Source organism: Microtus oregoni, unplaced genomic scaffold, assembly GCF_018167655.1.
Source record: "Microtus oregoni isolate MIOR12 unplaced genomic scaffold, Mior012 000028F_ref0000031, whole genome shotgun sequence".
NCBI classification, from domain to species: Eukaryota; Metazoa; Chordata; class Mammalia; order Rodentia; family Cricetidae; genus Microtus; species Microtus oregoni.
The window spans coordinates 5,758,721-5,781,388 of NW_024543087.1; the positions used below are offsets into that span (position 1 = coordinate 5,758,721).

Below are 22,668 nucleotides of genomic sequence, written 5' to 3' on the forward strand. Positions count from 1 at the left end.
TGTGTCAGGTGGCTGCTTGAAATCAGCCACGGTGAAAATATAACACCAGGAAACTGAGCAGAAGGCCTCAAGTTAGCTGCCCCGCCCCGATCAAAAGCCTGATGTTAAACATTAGAAGAAGCACACCAGCGTTCTGGACGGCGAAGCACCCAAAGCGACCGCCTTTGGGCTCACACGCCGCCAGAGCTGCTCTGGGGAGTCTGTGGAGAAGCCTTTTACTAGTTCTACAGCTATGGGCAACTTCCTCTAGCTTTGCTCCGTAAGAGCAGAGCGGAGGGCACACGAGTTCTAAGCGGTCATCTATGGAAGCAATGCAGCCATCCTGTGGTTAAGAAGCCAGACTTTCTGGGTTCCAGTCCTGTATGTCAGCCAGAAGTTCCGGACAATTCCTTACCTCTCTAATGTCTTATGTCCTAAGCACTACAATGAGGACAATGACAATAACCACTTTACAAGGGGTAACGGACAGCCATCGTCACCTCCTTGAAGCCCAGCTTGTGCCAGCTGCTCCTGTAACTGTCACTCAAAATGTTGTGGAGTTTTTTTAAGAATCATTCCCAGAGGGTGGTTAATTACTAAAGACTTGGTATTAATCCCTGTGTTATCAGACCTCACATCCCCCCTCCCCAGCACACTGTATTACATACTAAAAAGACTCACAGAGGAGCCTGGCTGACCGCCCACATTTCAATTTCTTCCAAAAGAATGAATGTTTGCCTAAATAAAAGGAAATAGCGAGGCATTATGATACATGCACCGCTGATCCCAGAACTTGAGAGGGGGAGGCAGGAAGATCAGGAGTTCAAGGTCACACTCAGCTACATAGCTCAGCCTGGGATACATGAAGCCTCGTCTCAGAAAAGCAAAGAATGAAAGAAAAACAAGCAAAAATTCAAGAGTTTTTTTTTTTAAAAGTAAATAAACAGGGGCGGGAGAGAGAGTCATCAGTTAAGAGTTTGAGATCATACTGAATGAAATAAGCCAAACGCACAGAGCAAGGTTTGTCTTGTCAGTTTGTCAACAGACACAAACCTAGACATACAGGGATGGGAAGATCTGAGGAGCTGTCTCAGATTGGCCTGTGGGTGTATTTGTGAGGCGGCTTTTTCCTTGATCAGTGATTGACGTGAGTCTAGCCCACTGTGGGCGGAGTCAGCCCTAGGCAGGGGGGCCAGGGCTGTGCAAGCCTCAGGAAGTAAGCTAGTAAGCTGCACACCTCGTGGCCTCTGGTTCAGTTCCTGCCTCTGCATTCACCACCTCTCCTCCTCCCTCAGTGGCAGATGGAAACTTGCAAGCCAAATAAACCCTTCCCTTCCCAAGTTGCTTTTGGTCACAGCCACAGAAAGCAAACTAGATCACTGGAAGATGGACAGAACTGGAGGTCAGTCACTGCGTCAAGTGAAATCAGCCAAGGTCACAAAGACAAGGGTCATATGTTTGCTAGGTGGAATCTTGGAGAACGTAACAGGACTATAATGGAAGGGACATACTATGGACACGGAGGTGGAGGAGGGAGAGGAGATAGGACAGAATAACAGTGGGGCAGGTGCAGAGCAAATGCCATAATGATAGCTCTGTGTAATTAACACATGCTAATTGAAAATACATTAAGTTTGGTCGTGATATAACTTATGTAAGCTAATACTGAGTTTCAGTCTACGTGCCAATGAACGTTTATAACTACATCTGCTCACACAGCCACCCCACAGCCATGACCTAAAATATGTCCCTCACCCTAGAAGTCTCATTGTCTTTGGTGCTAGTAGCTGCCACCTCTCCCCAAACCTGCAGCCTCCAGAAAACCCTGGTCCATCTTCTGGGGCTTTCTAGAATATTACACAAACGATGCCCGACAGTAGGCAGCCTACTGCATCTGGCCTCTTCACATAAGGCTTTAAGAAGTCCCCCTGCTGCTGTGTTATCAGTGGTTCATTTCTCACTGTAGAGTAACACCCATCAGGCTGGTGGATGGACCGAATTCAAAGAAGCAAGCGAGTTTTACCCGGGTGCATGTGTGGCTGCTACCGTTCAGAAGGTACTGTGGCTTTCTAGATATTTTAAAGATTTTTTTTATTAATTTATTTGATGTACACTGGTGTTTTGCCTGTGTATATTCTGTGTGAGGATGTCAGATCTCCTGGAACTAGAGTTACAGACAGTTGTGAGCTGCCATATGGGTGCTGGAGAATTGAACCCCGGTCCTCTGAAAGAGCAGACAGTACTCTTAACCACTGAGCCATCTCTCTAGCCCTGCTTTCTAGATTTATTAACGAGCATTTGCAAGACATGCTAAGAAATGGATGGGGGTATTCACCCAGGAGGCGTCATGGGACATTTGTTCCTGTCCCAAGCTCTCCTGTCCAGCCCTGCCTAACACCATTTACTGGTTCTTTAAAAGTGTGAGCTCCATTCTGTGTCAGAAGCTCTAGTGACCCCTAGTTCCAGCTAGCCCAATTAGTCATTCCAAAATGGTTCCACATGCTAGATGTTCATTCTGAGTCTACCATCCCAAAGCAGGAGTTGGGTAACTTGGAACCGTATACATAAGGCAGGAACCCAAGGGAGGCTCCTTAGGGCCTAGGACCCTGGCTGCCTCCTCAGGAACAGTTACATCTTCAGGAGATGAGGTGGGTAGAGGCATGTCAATAAGAATACGACCAAGGCTTCCAAGTGGGCTAATGCTGGCTCTGTCAATGACACTCGGGCATGGTGCTATAATAGAACCATCGTATTTAAAAAGTTATCTCCTGGTCAACTCCCTATTCAGTTTTCTGGTGGCGAAAACACCGCTATGGTATCCTAATGTTTTTAATTCTCTCAGAGTCTAGCAATTTCCCTTTCGAACACGCAGGGCGGACAGGCGCCTCTACAGGGACCGGGAAACAATGAAAATGGCCAGAATTCAACAACACTGTTTTGACTTCAGTTGGTTTTGTTTCCACAGTTTCTTTCTGTGTCAGGCATGGAATAATTGGTTTTCTGTTTACAGAAGGGTGCAACCCTTTTACTTCACAAAAAAGCTAAACGTCGTCCGTCTGCTTTAAGAAAAAATTATGAAATCAAAGAGTTGTGGGATAAGACCCTAAGACAGAAAGAACGCAGAAAGCAGGCAAGAGGTGCATGGCTCTATATAGACCCAGGAGCTGGAGCTGAAATAAAGGAAGCGCTAGAGACACAATCATGAACCCAAGCGCCAAGCTATTAAAAAAAAAAAAAAGCATGGGAGGCGGGTTCTGGAGAAAAAAGGGACAGGACAGCTCATCAAAGAGTCGGAGCATGTGGTGTACAAGAAGAAGAAACTGAAAAGGTCGCCTGAGGTGAGTGCTACAGAGCCCTGCAGTCAAAGGAAGGGCTCTAGGTTTTACCTGTGACCACAGGGTCTAACTAGAGATCTCCCTCCAACCCTCCAAACCTCTAGTTAGACAGTAGAGGGGGGTCCTGCTCCAGAGTTGGACTGGTTTGGGGAACAGGGAAAGATAAGTGGGGTGCATGGCATCTGGGGAACAGTCAAGGAAGCAACTAGAACAGCTTTAGCGCTGCTCCAAGAGGAACCTCCCCTCCCTAGGGGTCCCTTCAAGTCAGACCGGGGTACCACACAGCTGGCTTAGGAGGCAGGTGCTGGTCCAAGCTGGTCGCCACAGTGGAGAACATCACCATAAATGGAGTGAAAAGTTAGGAGGAGAAAGAGGAAAAGAAAACAAGAAAATACAGAACAGGCTTAAAGACAGGAAGAAAAGTGCCTAAAGATAGCCTAAACAAAACATGTGTGGCCCCCGTGCCGGCCTGTCTGCTGGCCATATGGCCTGTGGCAAGATGGGGCATTTGCAGTCCTGTCTCTGCAGAGCTGAGAGCCAGGCCATGCAATAGAGACCATGCCATGGTCCTTCAGCATGACTCGCAGACCCTAGGCCACACCCCCAGGCTGGGAAGCCATCACTGCCACACCCCCTCCCCCTTCTTGCTACCTATCTTAGGCCCCACCCACACAAGCCACAGACCTCCCAGCTGTTTTCCTCAAACCCTGTAAACCACAGGCTCTGTCTGGGAGCTCCTAGGCCAGCTGGGCCGCACTGGGGACAGCTCGCTAGTCAATCGACATTTCCCCTCACTCAAATACTCCACCAGTCCCCAGGTCCGCTGTTAGGGCCCAGATAGTCACTGTGGGATAAAACTCCCCTCGTGGTTGTTGTATTGAGCATGCACTGCTTTGAACATTTCTTAACAGCAGAGCTGGTTCTTGCACCATAAAGAATTGTAATTCTATCTCTCTCTGATATATGCCACCACCTCATCTGGCTGCATGAAAAGACCCAAGCAGAAATTATAAGGTAAAATTCATTAAAGTCAGTCCGCTTTCTCTCCCTGAACTGGTCCCAAACACCCAAACTCTGGAGCCCCACCACCAGCCAGCAGACTGTTCTAACCAGATCTCAGTTCTGCTCTCATCAACTAGGTTTTGATTGAAAAGCCCTAGGTGTCCCACGTGGGGCCCACTAGAGCTAGACGTGTCAAAGGGATGCCAAGCTTAAAGTGAGTTTCAGGAAGTGGCATGTGGAAGCTGACCCAGAGGACTGAGTCTGAGGCCGTCTGGGAGACACGTGGTTTCACTCCAGCATGAGTGACAGCGTCCGAGTCTCCCAAAATAAACTAATACTTGTGTATGTCTCCATCTCCATTATCTACGTCTTGCTCTGACAAAACACCTGGCGAGCAATCTTAAAGAAAGAAGGTCCGTTCAGGATCACAGTTTAAGGGGACAGTCCACCATGCGGGGCAAGTCCCGACAGCAGGGGCTTGAGGCCGGGGGCCACGCTGCATCCAGACACAAAGTGATGAACTTCGGTGCTCAGCTCACTCCTACCTTCACGTGGTGGGCAGGGCGGCCACGCTGCATGCAAACACAAAGTGATGAACGCAGGTGCTCGGTGCTCAGATCACTCCTATCTTCACATTGCGGGCAGGGCGGAGAATGGTGTTGCCCGACTTTAGGGTGGGTCTTTTCATTTCAATCGACCTAATCGAGGTTATTCCTCACAGGCCTGCCTGGAGGTTTGCCTCCCAAGTGATTCCAGAGCCCGTCAGCATGTCAGCAGTAGTAGCACCCACAACCACACCATGCTGTGCAGGACTGGGTGATGCCATTGACTGCTTCCTCAGAGACGTGAGCTCCATTCCGTACCAGAAGCCCCCCATGACCCTAAGTTCCAGCTAGCCTGGTTAGTCATCCCAACATGGTTCCATGTGTTAGATGTTTATTCTGAACCTACCATCCCAAAGCAGGAGTCGGATAGCTTAGAACCACCTACAGAAGGCAGGAATTTAAGTGTCCCCTTATCCACGGGGACATGTTCCAAGACATCCTGCAGATATCTGAAACTGCAAACAATACCAACCATATATTTCCCCCATAGATACATATTTATGATAAAGTTCATAAATTAGGCAACGAAATAACCATTAAAAGTAAAACCACATATCCTGTGGCAAATTTATTTAACATTTATTATTTTTTAGATTTTTTTTCACATAATACTACTGGACTGGACCTCAGTGACCCATCATGATTGAGTTCCCAGAAGGAGAAGCCACTAAGAAAGGAGGACGTTGTACATATACTAAAACACAGGTTATCTGAGATACAAATTTGATGAGAAATCTTACATTTTTATTTGCTATATCTGGTAAGTTTATGAAACAGAATAAGCTAGATCAACCTCTGAGGCAATCTTCCTCAGGTCACCATAGGAATAGCCCTGCCCTAGCCTTCCTCAGAGGCTGCCATAGGAACAGCCCTGCCCTAGTCTTCCTCAGAGGCCGCCATAGGAACAGCCCTGCCCTAGTCTTCCTCAGAGGCTGCCATAGGAACAGCCCTGCCCTAGTCTTCCTCAGAGGCCGCCATAGGAACAGTTCTGCCCTAGCCTTCCTCAGAGGCCTCCATAGGAACAGTTCTGCCCTAGCCTTCCTCAGAGGCCGCCATAGGAACAGTTCTGCCCTAGTCTTCCTCAGAGGCTGCCATAGGAACAGCCCTGCCCTAGTCTTCCTCAGAGGCCGCCATAGGAACAGCCCTGCCCTAGCCTTCCTCAGAGGCCGCCATAGGAACAGCCCTGCCCTAGTCTTCCTCAGAGGCCGCCATAGGAACAGCCCTGCCCTAGCCTTCCTCAGAGGCCGCCATAGGAACAGCCCTGCCCTAGCCTTCCTCAGAGGCCGCCATAGGAACAGTTCTGCCCTAGTCTTCCTCAGAGGCCGCCATAGGAACAACCCTGCCCTAGCCTTCCTCAGAGGCCGCCATAGGAACAGTTCTGCCCTAGTCTTCCTCAGAGGCCGCCATAGGAACAGTTCTGCCCAGCTCTCACTTCACTATTGGTGCCCCCTGGATGCACTTCCCCAGAGCCGGCAGCAGGTTCTCTGTGGCCCTGTCCTTCAGACTTGTAGTTCTTATGAACAATTTGCTATGGATTTTTGAGTCAAAGCAAGAAGTTGCAAAGGGCCTCAAAAGGAAGATTTGTGGGACAGACTCAGCACGAGGAACGCCAGATGCCCCACGCCCTAGCAAGTGTCAAACGGAACCATTTGATACATCTTGAGGTTTGCACATGAGCCTCTCCTGAGCAGTCCATGCCCTCAAGGATACTCATAAGCCAAAGGAATCTAAGATTAAGAAGGGCAGGTCAAGTTTAACAAGAGCAGGGGTGGCTTTCTAAGTGGCCAGCAGCCCAAGCCAAGGGCAGCTGGCCCGGGCAGGCCCTGACATGAGTCTGGCAGAAGGCAGAGCCCAGCCCCATTACAAAGCATCTCGGGGTATGAACTCACGGGCTCCAGGCCAGACCTTGTGCTGCAGGCATGAAGGTAATTCTCTACACACAGCCTAGAAGCAGCAGGGACTGAGTATAACCCCAACAAGACAACAGTGTAGAGACACGTCAATCTACAGATCCTATGACTAGAAATACTACATTAATCTAGACTTATGGCTAGAAATCTCTGGCTAGTAATATCACATCAAACTATACAAAACTGGCATTTCTGTAAGTGAAAAATGTCAGAACGTTGGGAATTATGTACGGCCCAACCAATCAAAAAATAATCCTGAGCACCTTCATCAGACTCCATGCAAAGATTTTCACAGTCACTGCACAAGTTTTATCTTTTATTTTGTTTTGCTGTGAGATAGGGTCTGACCATAAGAGCCCAGACTAGGCTGAAACTCTCCAGGCAGAATTTGAACTTGTGACCCTTCTGCCTTTCCCTCCCAGGTGCTGGGGTTGCAGTATGTGCCCCCTGCTCTGGGCAATGCTGGGTGCTAATGGCTGCTTTCAAGGTGAGTATCGAATGCGCATTTGAGAGAGGCAGGGACTCACGCACAGTGCTCACACAGCTCCATCCACACCAGGTCTGTGTGCTTCAAGCCCACACACACAGGCCTTACACCAACTGTCCTAGCCAGATCTTGGCTTCATGCACCTTCTCTGCTCTCTGTTCTACAGCAGTGACCACGGTCAGGACTCCCATCCAGCACAGCAGATACTCTAGCAATAATCAGAGCCCGGCTTCCTCAATTGCAGGAAAATATATTTAGCAAATACTTTCAAGAGGGGAAAAACGTCTGGAAGTTTATTTGGGGGAAGGAAGGAGACCCTTAAAATGCACTTCTGAAATAAATAGCAAGCAGTCAACAAGAGAACTGTCCAAACCATTTTAAAGCACATTCACTCTGACTGTGAGTTACTCTGCCACGCCGTGGACCACTAAGAAGGCAGCAGGAACTATGTCATCTGAGGCTCAGAGCATGGCCACTGACTCTCTCCTCTCCATGAATGCCGACTTACAGAGGCAGGGGATGAAAACGTCCCAAGAGAACAAGGCACAGTCAGAGACTGGTCTCTGGCATCCTCTACGCTTCTCAGAGGTTGGGGACAGCACAATAAGTGAAAGGGGACCCATGATACGACTCAGTGGGCAGCGCACTTCCCTTACAAACCTCCTGACCCAAGTTCGATTCCCGGAACCACCTAGAGGTGGAAAATAGAACGGACTCCTCAGAGCTGTTCTTTGCCACACACACACCATGGCAGACGTGCACCCCTCCATGACTCAATGGTACTTTAAAATACTAAAGATAAATAAGATGGCTTCAGCTTTGAGCGTTAAAAGAACACATATTATGAACTAGGATTATGAAAGTCAGAGCCCACACAATGAAACATACGAAGCTCGCACACAGTCCAAATAACTATTGGTAGAGACCAGATTTGAGGATTAAAAACAGGAGGGAAACTAACCTTGACATGGGCCAGGTAGTGATGACACGTCTCCTCCATGCTGGTCAGCTGCAGCTTGTCTGAAACCTGGCCGGCAGTCTCTCCCAGCAGCACGAAATAGACTCTGGGCAGCTGGCCCTTCTCCTTCTGGGCCACATCAGCCGTCAGATTGTAGCTCAGATCTGACAGGAAATGAAGGGTCAAAGATGTGAGCAAAGATGGACACACAGGGTTGAGAGCACCCAGTACCACAGTTCTGTGGAGACCCCACGCACAGTTCCCACAGTATAGGGGACTGTTCCGTGCCCACATCAAGAGCTTCTCAGAAGCCTGTGACCAGGCTGTGGAAGAACTATGATGGCCCCTGTCTCCCCAGAGATCCCACACAATCATACAGTCGTTCCTTGTTTAAACCTCATGCCTGTGTGAGGTACCAATGAACACTAATATACACGCACGTCACTACGTTTACAGTGCACAGAGAGGCCCGAGAGGCGAACATGGCTGCAAACCTGCTGAGTATAACTAGAAGCCGCTGACTTCATGAAATCGACTTCTGTCGAGCCACATGTGTGATAAGGGAGCAATTGCTGCAATAATTCAACGTCTCTCACAGATGCCGAGTCGCGCTCTCAGCCACAACATCTTCCTATCTGTGTGTCACCCGTGCTGGAGTGAGGAGACCGCACACCAGGGACTGACACAGGGAGGTGTCAGTCAACACCGCAGGAAAAAACAAGTCCACGTTTATGGAGCGCCATGCTTGGAAACCGAGGCTCAGAGTGCCTGTCCTTCCATCAAGGCTTTGGTCATGGTGGCTCCTACATGGAGTGCTCCTTCTGAAAACTCAGTCCTATACCTGAGAGGGCAGTGCCAGACGGGAGAGTGGCCTGCACACAGTACAGAATGGAAAAATGGAATAAAGATGCTCTGACGTCAAATGCATGCTGGGTAAACCCAACAGACCTTGCCTCCATTGCTCTGGGGCATGTAAAGAAACAGATAGCTGTGTGTTTTGTCCAGTAAGATGAACTTCAGCAGATCCACAGCATTGTTCTCTGGGCAGGGGCTAGTCTCTCGGTGAGCCATTTGACTTCTTAGCTCTTTGGTGGATTCTGAGATTATTGTTTTTTTAAAGATTTGATTTTATTTTATGTGTGTGTGTGTGTGTTTGTGTGTGTGTGTTTGCATGCTACATGAGAGCAGGTGCCCAAGGCTAAAAGGACGTGTGGGAGCCCCTGGAACTGGAGGTACGGGAAACTTGGGTCCTTTAGAGAGATCAACCACTGAGCCATTTACTAGCTCAAGGAAGAGTAGTTTTTATGGTGGAGAAACAGTAATCCATGGCCCTAAAATGACCAGATGAGATAGCTGACCAGTGGGATGGCAGATGAGCCATCGCATTCCATCTCTACACAGCTGTCTGTCAGAAGCTTGGACCATTCGTTGAAGCCAGTGCCTTGCCAGTGTTTAAGTGTGGTGAAATCAACCCACAGTAATAGCTGTGTCCGTAAATAGCATCAAAGGGACCCACCACCAAAGAAAGTCTGAGCAGGGAGGAAGAAAGGTGGCTTGACAGGCCATCTGTGGCTACACCACGGCGTATTTTTTTCTGTATCTAATGGCCTTCTTGGGCCCCTGCCATATAGTGGTTACTATCATGCCCAGATGGCGGATTCCTAGCCAGTGGAGGCTATGATGTCCTGACTTGTTTATCCTAACGAGCAGCTGAGGCAAAGCTGGGTCACCAGGAGGGACCTGGGATATGGATCATCCGAAAAGATAGTTCTACTATTAAGAAGAGAACAGCTAGGGGAAGTGTTTCAGTATAGAAAACACAGGGTACAAGCAAGAGTTACAAGTAGAGTGTGGGCATGGGCTGCCAAGGTCTTAAAGAAATCCTATAGGACAGCTCATGTAAAAACAAACAAACAAAACCGACTTCATTTTTAGGACAAAGGGTCCTTAGGCTCTAAAAGGGGAAATGCTTACTCTAGTCCATGAACCATCTACCATACAGCAGAATCCAAAGCTCTCTACATCTAATCTGGGCTATTTTTACCACGCTACATGTAAGTGCTTAATTTTTTCAATCTTACCTGCTGTCTTGGTTAGGGTTTCTATTGTTATGAAAAGACACCATGACTACAGCAACTCTTATAAAGCTAAACATTTAACTGAGGTTTACAGTTTCAGAGATCAGTCCATTATCACCATGGCAGGATGCACGGCAGCGTGCAGGCAGACATGGTACTGGCTACACCTTGATCAGAAGGCAACAAGAAGTAGACTGAGGCACTAGGCATGGCCTGGGCATAAATGAGACCTCAAATCCCACCCCCACAGTGATATACTTCCTCCAACAAGGCCACACCTCCTAATAGCGCCACTCTCTATGTGCTAAAGAGGGCCAATTACATTCAAACCACCACATGCTGTGAGATAATGCTCTTGAGCACTGTAAAGATTTGCCACTTATATTGGTTTAATAAAATGCTGATTGGCCAATAGCCAGGAAGGAAGTATAGACAGAGCAACCAGACTAGGGGAATTCTGGGAAGAGGAAAGGCAGAGACACAGTTAGCAGCCAAACACAGAGAAAGCAAAATGAGAACAACTTACTGAGAAAAGGTACCAAGCCACATGGCTAACAATAGATAAGAATTATCAGTTAATTTAAGTCGTAAGAGCTAGCTAATAATAAGCCTGAGCTAAGAGGCTAAACAATTTATAATTAAGATAAGCCTCTGTGTGTTTCTTTGGGACTGAATGGCTACAGGACCAGGCAGGACAGAAATTTCAGTTTACAACCACATTCCACTCCATGGCCCCCATAAGCTTGTAACAATATCATAATGCAAAATGCATTTAGTACAACTTTAAAAGTCCCCACAGTCTATAACAGTCTCAACAATGCTTAAAAGTTCAAAGTCTCTTCTAAAATTCATGCAATCTCTTAACTGTAATGCCCTGTAAAAATCTAAATCAAAAAGCAGATCACATGCTTCCAACATAAAATGGCACAGGAAATACAATACCATTCCAAACATAGGGAAAGGAGTATAGTGAGGAAATACTGGACCAAAGCAAGATGGAAAACAAACTGGGCAAACTCCAAACTCTGCATCTCTATGTCTCTTGTCAAAATGCTCTTCAGATCTCCAACTCCTTTCAGCTTTGTTTACTACAACATACTCTTTCTCTTGGGCTGGTTCCACTCCCTATTAGTAAATCTCCTTGGCAGGTATCACATGGCTCTGGCATCTCCAACACCTAGGCTCCAAGGCAATCCAGGCTTCAACTTCACAGCTGCACGCAATGACCTCTCTAGGCCTCCATTCAGGGACATCCCTGACATATGCCTGGCCTCAGCAGCCTTCCTTAGTCACAGAGACAGATTCTATAACACCTTCCTTCTATCCTTAACTCTGAAGCCAGAACCACATGGCCAATGCTGCCAAGCTCTGTTGCTTCTTAAAGATGGAACATGGCCCCTTTGTTCAAATGTACCTTTACCAGCTTTCTGTCTGCGATGGTTTCCTTCACTGCCTAAACCTGGCTGTTTGGGAACTTGCTCTGTAGACCAGGATGGCCTCAAACTTAGAGATCCACCAGTCTCTGCCTTCCAAGTGCTGGGATTAAAGAAAGGGTGTTGCACCACCATATCCAGCTCTAAGCTTTTCTTTAATTCCTTTTTACAAATTGAAAAGTTATCTGAATGGGATCTTGCCCTGAGGTCATCACTCCCTTTATTCCATTTCTTAATCTAAATCCTTGAACACAGGCTTTACCTCAATTCTACTTCCTGGTGCTCCTTTTCTCCTCAAATTGTTCATTTTGTATTTTTCCTTGCTCAGTTTGCTCCTTTACATTAAATAATCTTCCTTAGAGTCAACACTAATAACCACACGACAGAGTCTATACTAGGCTCTTTTTGAGATTTCCTCTGCCAATGGAATTAAACAAAAACTTTTCATTTTTTAGCCTCAAGCAGACTCCTTGGATAAGGGCAAAAGCAGCCACATACTTCACCAAAATATCACACGACCAGTCAGTCTCTAGTCCACATACTAACATTCTCCTCCTCTGAAACCTCTTGATCCAGCCCCTCATAGTTCAAATAACTCTTAACACCAGTTTTCCATGCTCCTACCATACCTGTCCTGAAACCTTTCACTCTTTGAATGCAGAAATGACAGACCCAAGCACAGACAAAGGTCCGGAGCTGAATTCTAAGCCAATCTTTTTTTTTAATATTTATTTATTATGTATACAATATTCAATCTGTGTGTATTTGCAGACCAGAAGAAGACAGCAGACCTCGTTACAGATGGTTGTGAGCCACCATGTGGTTGCCGGGAATTGAACTCATGACCTTTGGAAGAGCAGGCAATGCTCTTTAACCACTGAGCCATCTCTCCAGCCCTAAGCCAATCTTTTTACTGCTGGCAATAACAACCCAACAGGACAAATGGTTATGTTTAAAGGAAGCGAGTTTCAAAATGCTATTTAGCAAGACGACATCTGGAGATGCCCACAGATGGAAAACAAGTCAGAGGCCATGGCTGGTTACACCAAGGTGGGGGTGGCAGTCACAGAGTCTATACAGCCCCTGACAAGAGTGTCCCACGTGACCAATGAGAGCTGTCCTTGTCCTGCAGGGAAAGGAAAGTGGAAGAGACAGCAGACCTCAGTGATCCAGCCCGATGAGCCCAGAGAGAATGGGGATGAGCACAGGAAGACAGAGAGGGTGGTGTGGACTCCAACTCACATCCTCTTGGCCTCTTCTAAGTCTGCCTGCCTCCACCAAGGGCTTTCTCCGGGTCAAGGCAGAAGTAAGTCAGGTCTGAGCAGCACAAGCAGACAGGACATAGTTGCCTTTCACTTAGGACTCCTCACACTGAGCATGCCCTACACTGACTCCTCAGATTCCCCAGCACGCTGAGTCAGATGGACCCAGAGTGGTAACAAGCTTAGTCCTACACCCTGTTTGATTTCCTAGAATGGTTAATTCATGTGCCAACTTGGTTGGACCGTGGTAACCAGATATTTAGTCAAGCACTAAATTACACACTACTGTGAAGGTCTTCTACAAATGAGACTGACGGTGATATCACTGGACTTTGGATGAAGCAAATCAAACTCTATAATGTGGGTGGGCTGCATTAGTTGAAGGTCTTGATGAGAAAATTTTAAAAATATATATAAAATTATATATATTATATGCCATTACATGTATATAGTGATCTCTCTGTTTCCCAATAAGGAGCCCTGTGTCTAGCCTACCCACAGACCTAAACTACAGCTTCAGCTCAGCTCTGTCTCTGCAGCCTCATGAGCATATGCCCCAACGGTGGGATTCCTTACTCCATTTCCAACTTCCCTGGTTGGTTCCTCTGGAGAAGCCTGCCTAGCCCAGTATTCTGCCCTATTTGCAGGCTGGTACTGCCGGGGCTCATCCCTATGTTGAGGTATGCCCTGAGACCTGACTTGGGAATATATTTGAGTTGGGGGAGACCTTAACACAGGGCAAGTTGGGAAACGGGGAGGGGGGGGGGCGAGTTCAGCCTTCTGCGCATGCCCAAAGCTGCGCTGAGTACTTTGCGAGCAAAACGCCCACCTTCTGCTCAAAGTGCCACAGTGGTCACCAGCGAAGATCCTAAAACTCGTGCGAGCGGGGGGGGGGGGGGGGGGGGGGGCGGAAGGGGGGAGCTGCAGTTCAAAGAACAGAGCTGAGGATGAGGTCACGCTCTGTTCTGGGTGGGACACGTGGGTGCCAACCCGTTAACCTAGCAGATTTCTCTAATGTTCCAATGCCTGATCCCAGGCAGACCCGGTTATCCAGTCACCAAGAGCAATAGCTTTGCAAGCATTTCCTCTCTAGAAAATATCGTGCTCGATATGAAATTTATTCTGACATTATAAACATAGAGAACCTCTTTCTGTATCAGACTCTCAGTTCTTGAAGCAAGCATGAGGAAACCCCACCTGAGTGCAGAGTCTGGAAGCCGCCAGAGGTGAGAAGGAAGAGTCACCTCTGAAGCCCAGTGCTCCAGTGGTAGCCTTAAATAATCCCCCCTCGGGTGCCCCAAGCATGTTGGGATGCAGCCAATCAGCTAGCTTGGGGGTGGGGGCGGTGCCTCAGGCCTGCAGCTTGGCCTCCGCTGCAACCCCTTAATACAAACCAGCTCTCAAAGCGGGGTCCAGGCCGAGGATTGCTGGTTCAGATTAGAGCCAGTTCCCACAGCACATGACACACCGGGTTCTTCCTTCTGGCAGTTTGTGTCTATGCCATGTCGAATGATGTCATGTGGATGGAAAAGCTGATCAGACCCATGCTTTCGCCTGCTTCTCCTCCCTGCCCCCCAGGCGGATTCCCAAGGGCCCCCCACATGGGCTGGGGTCCGGGGAGAGCGCCAGCTGTCTCGCATCAACTAGGGCTCTGGTCTATCCTAGCCAACACGGAATCGTTCCCGAATCTCCCCCAGAACAAGGATTCAGCTGTGACTGTCTACCAGGGCTCCTTCCAGCGCTACTTGGCTTCCCCGGTGCTTCCCAGAGGAGGGGGAAAGGGATATTTCCACTTTACTAGCTTTCCCTAATTCTCTCCATCTTCCTCCAAAGAATGTGACACTTACTTGGCAGTAATTGCTTTCTTAGGTAACCCCCATTTCCTTCTCTGACAAGGCTCTCCTTGGTCTCATCCCTACACTTCTGGGGACCGGAAGCTTTGAGAATAAGTCTCTTCCTAGGGAGTAGACAGCACCACCTCTCACTGCAGAAAAAAAAGGTAGGGGGCACAAAGGATCAGTTTCCAACTGTATTTCTGTGGCTGACCAGGGGGCCATCCCTCAGGGCCTGGAATCCAGAGTTGTCTGCTCACACTGTTCATGGAAAGCTTTGTCAGGCTGTTTGTAAGCCCGGGTTACATGCAGGTAGGGGATCTGAGTGCAAAACGTGCTGGGGACAAAGCCCAGTGGCCGAGTGCTTTTGTAGCATAAATGAGACCAGCAGAGTGGGAAAATGCAACTCCTTGGGACACAACCCTTTCTGGTTTTCATCTGATACTATGGCAAAAGTACAGAATTGCGATTCTCAGCCTCTAGACAGGCAAGCCTATGGCCACCAAGAAGGCAGACATGCAGCCCATGAGTGAAGGGCTCAGCATTCTTGGTGACAGCACTCAGTCCTTCTCAGTGGCTGCCAGGAGGCTCCGAGAAGCCACAGTCAGCCCGGAGCCACGGATGAAGTGTCTAAGAACAATCCGGAATGAGCCGAACTCTTCTTTGAAATTGCTTGGCAAAATGTGCGATAAACCTGCTCTTGGGCAGCTGCCAGAGTGGGAAGCCAGCCTGCATGCCACTCCGCACGTGTCTAGAAGGGCAAGTGAGGAGACCCCTCCCGCTAGAATGTGGGTCTGTGCTCTGCGGCCACGGCTGAGCACAGAGTCTGGAGGAACTTCATCGTCCTCTCTGAGCGAAGAGCCCCAAACAACGTAAGACGAGGCTCATTTTCTCACCTCCATGCTTCTCCAGAGACCCGAGGGAGCATGGAGAATGTCCTCCGAAAGTCAGTGTTCCCTGGAGTAGCAACAGGGCCTTAATATTTCAGATCCCCCATGAACCTGGGCGCTTCCATGCCAATTATGCAGTTCTTGGTTCTAGTTCTAAGCCTGACTTCTCTGCTTTGCTGGGATTCCACCAGTTTGTTTTGCCAGCAGCTCCCTGTGAGGGTCTGCCAATGGGGAGAGGGGAGGGAGGGCACCTGCGGGGCTGGAGGGAGAAGAAGGCCTCGCCCCTCTCTGCTTATTTATCCACTTATCCAAGGACAGCTTTCATGGCCTCTGGACTAGACAGATGGACAGACGTAATTCTACTCCCTAGGTCCTCCTTCATGACCCAAAGCCCTCACTGTACTTTCCCAGAGGGGTGAGTAGCACCCTCAATAGTCTCTACTTAAAGATTTAGGTGCCCCCCAGGGGGAGTAGGAAGAGATGGGGGAGGTAATGGGAGGAGAGGAGGGAGGGGAAACTGTGATTGATATGAAAAATTAATTAATTAATTAATTTTAAAAATTAGGTTCCCCCCCAAAAATAAAATAAAATGAAAAAGATTTAGGTCCAGATGCACAGGGTCCCTTCTTCAATCTCACGGGTCCTGATAACCTCGAGGAAGGAATTAACAGAGTATAACCTTGACTGGTTACCCAGAAACTTGGTAAAACACAGGCTGCTGGTTCTACCCTCGGAGTTCTCGTTCAACTTGAATATGCATGGCTAACAAGATCCCAAGCGAGGCCACACAGCTGATCTGAGGAGCTGGCTAGCTACTGGCACAGTCCCAGCCATGGCAACTGTCTCCTGCAGTTACTGCTGCATCCTCCCTGGCCTGACCAGTCACTTCCGAGAGTCCAAGCCTACTAAAACGTAAGGTGTGGTGATCTGCTTCTGGACTGGATCTTTCCGTGACCATAACATTTCACCCCTTCAAGGGCCACGGTTCAGCTCAGATCCTTGTAGATTTCCTCCAAGTGGTCTGTGAAAAGCTGAAAGCTGGTGCCTGACTGTGGCCCCAGCAGGGCTTAGGGCTCACAGGGGCCCCCCGTACCATCTCTTCACTCAGCCCGGAAGTCTGAAGCCCCTTGGGCCATGCCTGTTTAAACTCAGCCTCTCCTCTGTTCCCACTGTGCCACGTTACCGTCATGCTCACCAGAACATGGGTCAGGAATATGAAAGCGTGTCAGGGACAAAGCAGTCGGAACTCTCTAGAACAGAGCTGTTTCTAGTGCACAGCACGATAGACACACGATGCCCAGCTAGGAAATGAGTACCAGCATGAACTGTTGCTTGCTTGTTTCTTAGAGCTCTAAAATGTGCACCAAAACTCACACTCAGGGTTCGGGGGGGGGGGCGGTATGGGTCTCTGGTAGGTATGTGTTCGTCAGGCCAGAGGGCCTGGGTTTGATCCCCAGCTCCAAAATAATGACCACTTCCAGCACCTAAGAAATGTTTGCTAATTGAGTCTAGCTGTCATGAGCAGGTGTTTGGGTCCAGGAGGAACAGAAACCTTCTGCACCAGACTCTGATGGTTTCAACCATAAAGATGACAGGAAGAAACTGTGGTTGGAAAATGCAACTATATCAGACTAAGTACCCAACCCCAACAGCTGGATGAACTTAAAGAATATTATTTTACTCCCTGGACTATATATAAAAATTGCATGACTCTTCAATCCCATGTTTATCGTATGGCTATGCTCAGTCTGGCAATTCCTGAGCTCTCTTTAAAATGAAAGAAAAATCTTTCTAAGTAAGCACAAGGTTTAGTTGTGAGGTTTGCTCAATGATTTGATCACGATGATTTGTCAATGAGATCGCAGGGGACTGGCCTGTTGTCAATTAAGGCAGAGTACTTAAAGTCCAGCTGAGTGGACGACACGAGTGTGCATATGTGTGAACTTCAGAGTGGTGCTTTGCACACTCAAATCACGTGCACACCTCACCAGGACATTGTCATAGTTACCTACGGCTCCCAACTTGGCACAGCCTAGAGTTATAACAGGGACTCTCAGATTGCCTGATCGTGTTTTTGATTGACGGTTGATTTGGGAGGTCCCTGCCCCATGTGGACAGCGCCATCCCTGGACTGTCTAAGAATGTTAACTGAGCACGAGTTGCGTATTCCAAACTCTCTGAGATTCCAGAGTAGGACCATGCTCTTAACAACCTAAGCCTCGGAACCCTTCACATCCTGAGCTGATGTCAGTTGTCCGAGGCGACCCTGCTACCTAGTTGATGCTGCAAGCTTATGGGGTGGGGGTGGGGTGGGGAGAGTCTCCAGATTCTTATTGTCTAACTGCATGAAGCGTTCCATAGGGGCAAGGTTCCAGCACTTCATCTCACCAGCTCACACTCTGCCCCGCCCAGTGAATTCCAGTCTAGGCATACATTTGCGGGGAAGGATGCTTGAGGTTCAATGTCATTTGCCCTAGACCTAGGAGGGTGTGTGAAATTTGAAACGTGTAAATGAGCAGGAAAGTGGAAAGAGGCGCCCCAGACAGTGTCCAGCCCACTGGCCCAGCTAAGGGAAGGCAGATATCCCAAGCTCGGACACTGTGACTCATTACCGATTTCTTCTGGCACATGCTTGCCATGGAAGCGAAAACACACGGTGACATTCAGGCAGTTCACGGGCTGTTGCCCATCATGACACTGAGGCGCTGTGATGTTGATGGAGCCTGGGAGGAAGATGGAGACCGCCACAGTGATGACCGGCCTGGCTCTGCGGGACAAGGAGAGGGAAGGAAACCTGTGTTAAGTAGCAGCTCTCAGAACCGAGCAAGAACTGGACAGGCGGAATAGCTCCTGGGACTTCAGCCAGCATTTAATTAAAGAATGAAATGCCCCAAGAGAGAAAAGCTAGTGTGCTCTGTAAGTACTTTTTTCTGGTTTTAAAAGTAGCACATTCCCTAAAACACTAATGGTTTGCTTCCCGGTAACAAAGGCAAGTTAGTTGTTAATGAAACACAGCTGGCTAAAGCCGTAAATCAAGTACCAGATGCTGGGTGATTATTTAAAATTTCACCCAAGAAGTTCCGATTTCCATTTCATTGGGAGGCATGAACGCAGTGAGGAAAACTCTCTACATCATAAGCCATGGTTCAGGAGCTAGATGCAAAGCCGGTGTGACAGTTTGCTCCAGTAATCCCAGAATCTGAGGGACTGAGTCAGAAGGATTTCCCGGCCTTCTAGGCCAGCCTGGGTCACAGCCTGAGAGCTTGCTTTAAAACACCAAAGGGAGAGGTGGGGGAGGGAGGAAAAGGAAAGAGAGAGACAGAGACACAGAGAGCCTGAGAGAGACAAAGAGACAGAGAGACAGACAGAGAGACCACTAGAAACATAGAGTGGTTCCCCTGCCATTGTTGGCAAAAGTTGGTCAAATATCCTCTTTCATTTATGTCTATCAATCCATTGACTATGGTCTAAATTGATTGATGGAGTCCCAGCTGGTACCAGCAAAACACTTCAAGGAATTAACCTGACTAGCCTTAGGGACAAAACGAAATCCAATAAACACAGCCCCCTCCCCGACGTGACCACCCCCCAGTGCCTGATGGATGGACAGCATCCCTGGACTCCCCTGCGGCAACCAGACAAAAGCTGAGAAGGAAGCAGGCTTTCCTTTCCCATCCTTTCCCATCTGCTCAGGGAGGAGGCACCTAAGCTGTGGCTTGACCTCCCCCACCCTGCCCTGACCTCACAAAGCAAACCTTTTCCCCCTCGGGATCCCTGCCCTTCGTGCTGTTGGGACTAATGCCCTCACGTGTGGGCGAGCCTCATCCAAAATGCCCCAGGGTGGCAGAACAATGGCCAAAGAACCCCAGGACAAGAGAATGTTCAAGGGAAACCTGGGTGCACAGTGCAGTGAGGAGCCACACAGCACAGATGGCATGGGGACCCCACTGCTACTGCCACTGCAGGGACAGGAAGGTCAACAGAAGGGCAGCTGTGACGGGGCAGTCAACTGGGGAACTCAGAGCAAATCTGGCTGTGTGACCAAAGGGAGACAGACAACAATAATGCCAGAAATAAAACAATATCCTGGTCCTTCGGCTTTCTTCTGGGTTCATCCTTAGAAGATGCTAGAACTCCTCAGAAAGACCATTTCACCTTAGTCGGTGTAAAATGATGTCATGGTTAACTTTGTCAACTTGACCGGATCTGGAATCGCCATGAAAACATGGGAGGGAGTCTCTGGATTAGGTCAGGTGAGGAGGGAAGACCCATGCTGAAGGGGAGGGGCTGGGAGTCTCTGAACAGAAACGATAAAGTGCAATGAGTATCAACATTCATGTCTCTCTGCTTCCCGACTGCAGGTCCCATGTGACCTGCCCCCCTCATGCTCCTACCACCATGACTGCTCTATCACCCCTTCCACCCTCCCCCCCCCATTATGCTGGATCTGTCTCCTCAAATTGAGTAAACATAAACCTTTTTTTCTTTCCGTGTTAGTTCTCCCCTCCCAGGCATTTTGTCAAAGCAATAAAAAGTAGAAACATCCCTTTTCCCCTCCCCTTCTATCCCTCCATCCTCTACTCCAATCCCTGTGGTCAGGGCAGCAGAGACAAAGTATCCACAGTTTCAGAGAGAGCCAGGCTCCTGTCTATAATAACACCCTGGCAACCCCTGACTATGGAAAAGAAGATGAAAGGCCAGTCCATCCCCTTATCAGCCTGTCAGAGAGAAGGCACTGTCTCCTCCCAGAGTCTTGGCTGAGCTGGGCGAGCTAAGCCGGAGACAGAGCACTCCAGACAGAACAAACTGGGCGAAGCGTGCGGAGCGGAATCCTGTGAAGTGTGAAGGAGCCGGCAGAGCTCTCTGGTCCATCCCCTCCAACAGCGGCTCCATCGGTTCCCTCGGCCTTTTTGTTTCCACTTCAAGTGTTGTTTTTGGATGAGGAAAGCAATGTTTCATAAGCCTCTCTGGTCACTTCCTTTGCCCGCGGTGGCACAGCACTAAGGTCCTATCACCAGATCAGGGGACCTGCCCTCCTGAGCAAACTTCCTGAGGGCAGGGCTGGGGCCTGCTCACACTCCAAGGGCGGAGCCCACCTGCCCATCCACTGACCTCTAGATAACAGCAGCGGAGGCGCATGAGGGCAGAACCACAAGTGTTTTTAAGACTTCAAAGAAGCAAGTGAGTGCTTTTCCGTGGCAGAGAGATCGACTCTCCACATTATACGTCCAGGTAAACAACAGAAGAGGCTAGAGGACGGTTTTCACCCGATGGTGTTTTCATTCTCCTGGCAGGGCGGGGACAGGTGCAGGCTAGTTAGTTACAAAATCAGCCCTGGGCCTTCCTCTGTCCGGGTTCATCTTTGTTCACGCAGTTGAAGATGCCCAGTGAGGTTCTCCCTTAGCTGTAGCCTGAAGTTTCCACAAACCCCAAGGTGCCTCCCCCAGTGCCTTCAATTACAAAGCACACAGCAGCTGCCTGTGGGCATACTCAGTTTCTCTTTGTCTCAGCCCAAATGAAAAGAAACTCAAAATCCAACCTCCCTCAGATTCTGTGTCTGAACCACCTGTGGCTCCACGTGCTCCTTTGCAGCCCAGCTTCAGGAAAAGCAACCAAGACCCACTGTGTCCTCCATCCTTCTCTCCTCTCCCCGGCCAAAGCCATGTGACTTCTGCTACCACGCTCCCCAAAAGCTGCATCAGCCAATGTAACCACTGACATTTGGTGTCACTTCAAGCCAGGACACGTCCACCTGGTCCTTTCTGCTGAATATGATGCCACCATTGCCCCTGACCATGTAGCCCTGCTTTGTTGTCCTCCTGGCTCTTAGCGCCATCTGGGATTTTTAAAATCTTGTCCTAATTGCCTTTCCTGGTGCGTGACAAACACCGTGACCAAGTGCAACATGAGGAGGAAGCGGTCTAGTTCAGCTTACAACGTATGGTCCATTACCTAGGATTGCTAAAGCAAGAGCTTGAAGGACAAACCACAGAGGCTCAGTTCTTGTCCCCTCTGGCTTTCTCTACTAGCTGGCCTGGCTAGCTGACTAGCTTTCTTAGACAGCCAGGCCCACCTGCCTAGGGATGGCACCGCCCACAGTGGGCTGGGCCCTTCTGCATCAATGGGCAATCATGAAAATGTCTCAAAGGCCAGCCCACAGGCAAGTCTGATGGAAGCAATCCTTCCACTGGGGCTTCTCTTCACCCACGCTCGCCACCACAAAGCTCCTAGGTCTTCACCCAGAGGGAGGATAATAGCGATACACACATCACGGAGTTGTTTAGAGGACAAGAAATCAGTCCACACTTTGGATACAGAACATGGGTAGATCTCAGAAACATAGAATTGAGTGAAAGAACTCAGGAATCAGAATATATACAATGTGATGGTACGGATATGGAATCCTAGGGTGGGCAAAAGTGACCCCTGGTGACAGAAGCGACAGCAATAGATGCAGTTAGACCCTAAGAGGGGCTGGGAAGAGGGCCAGTGGATAAACTACTGGGGCCTTGAGTTTGATCCTCAGAACCCACACACAGGTAGAAGGACAGAATCCACTCTACAGTGCTGTCTTACTATGTGTGCCTCCCGACACAAGAGCAATAACAGTGATTTTTAACAGCCCAAGAAAACTTGCAGGGTGACAGCAATGAACTTCGTCTTGACGGTGGTGCAGTTTTGACCGTCCACTCCATGCTGGAGCCTGGGTCCCCCGTCAACGGTGAAGGTACCTCCGTTAACATTTACACCCATGGAGGAGAGAGACAAGAAGAAGCTCCTTGTCTGGACTTCATGAGGGAAGACAGCTCCTTTGGGTTTGGAGCTCATGAGGGAAGACAAAAGGAGTCTCAGCATGGAGAGAAGTGGACGTGAGCTCCTACACCTAACTCAGAAGCT

At 48.9% G+C, this 22,668-nt stretch overlaps 1 protein-coding gene across 2 annotated transcripts in view; it reads right to left on the minus strand.

Moving 5' to 3' along the window:
• Window positions 1–22,668, minus strand: part of Itga9 (integrin subunit alpha 9) — a 307,443-nt gene that overhangs the window by 210,946 nt on the left and 73,829 nt on the right. For both annotated transcript variants that reach the window (XM_041677309.1, XM_041677310.1), the window contains 2 exons: window positions 18,384–18,538; window positions 8,280–8,440 (listed from right to left, as the gene is read on the minus strand). In XM_041677309.1, the coding sequence (XP_041533243.1) occupies window positions 8,280–8,440; window positions 18,384–18,538 (316 nt within the window). The remainder of the gene's footprint in view (window positions 1–8,279; window positions 8,441–18,383; window positions 18,539–22,668) is intronic.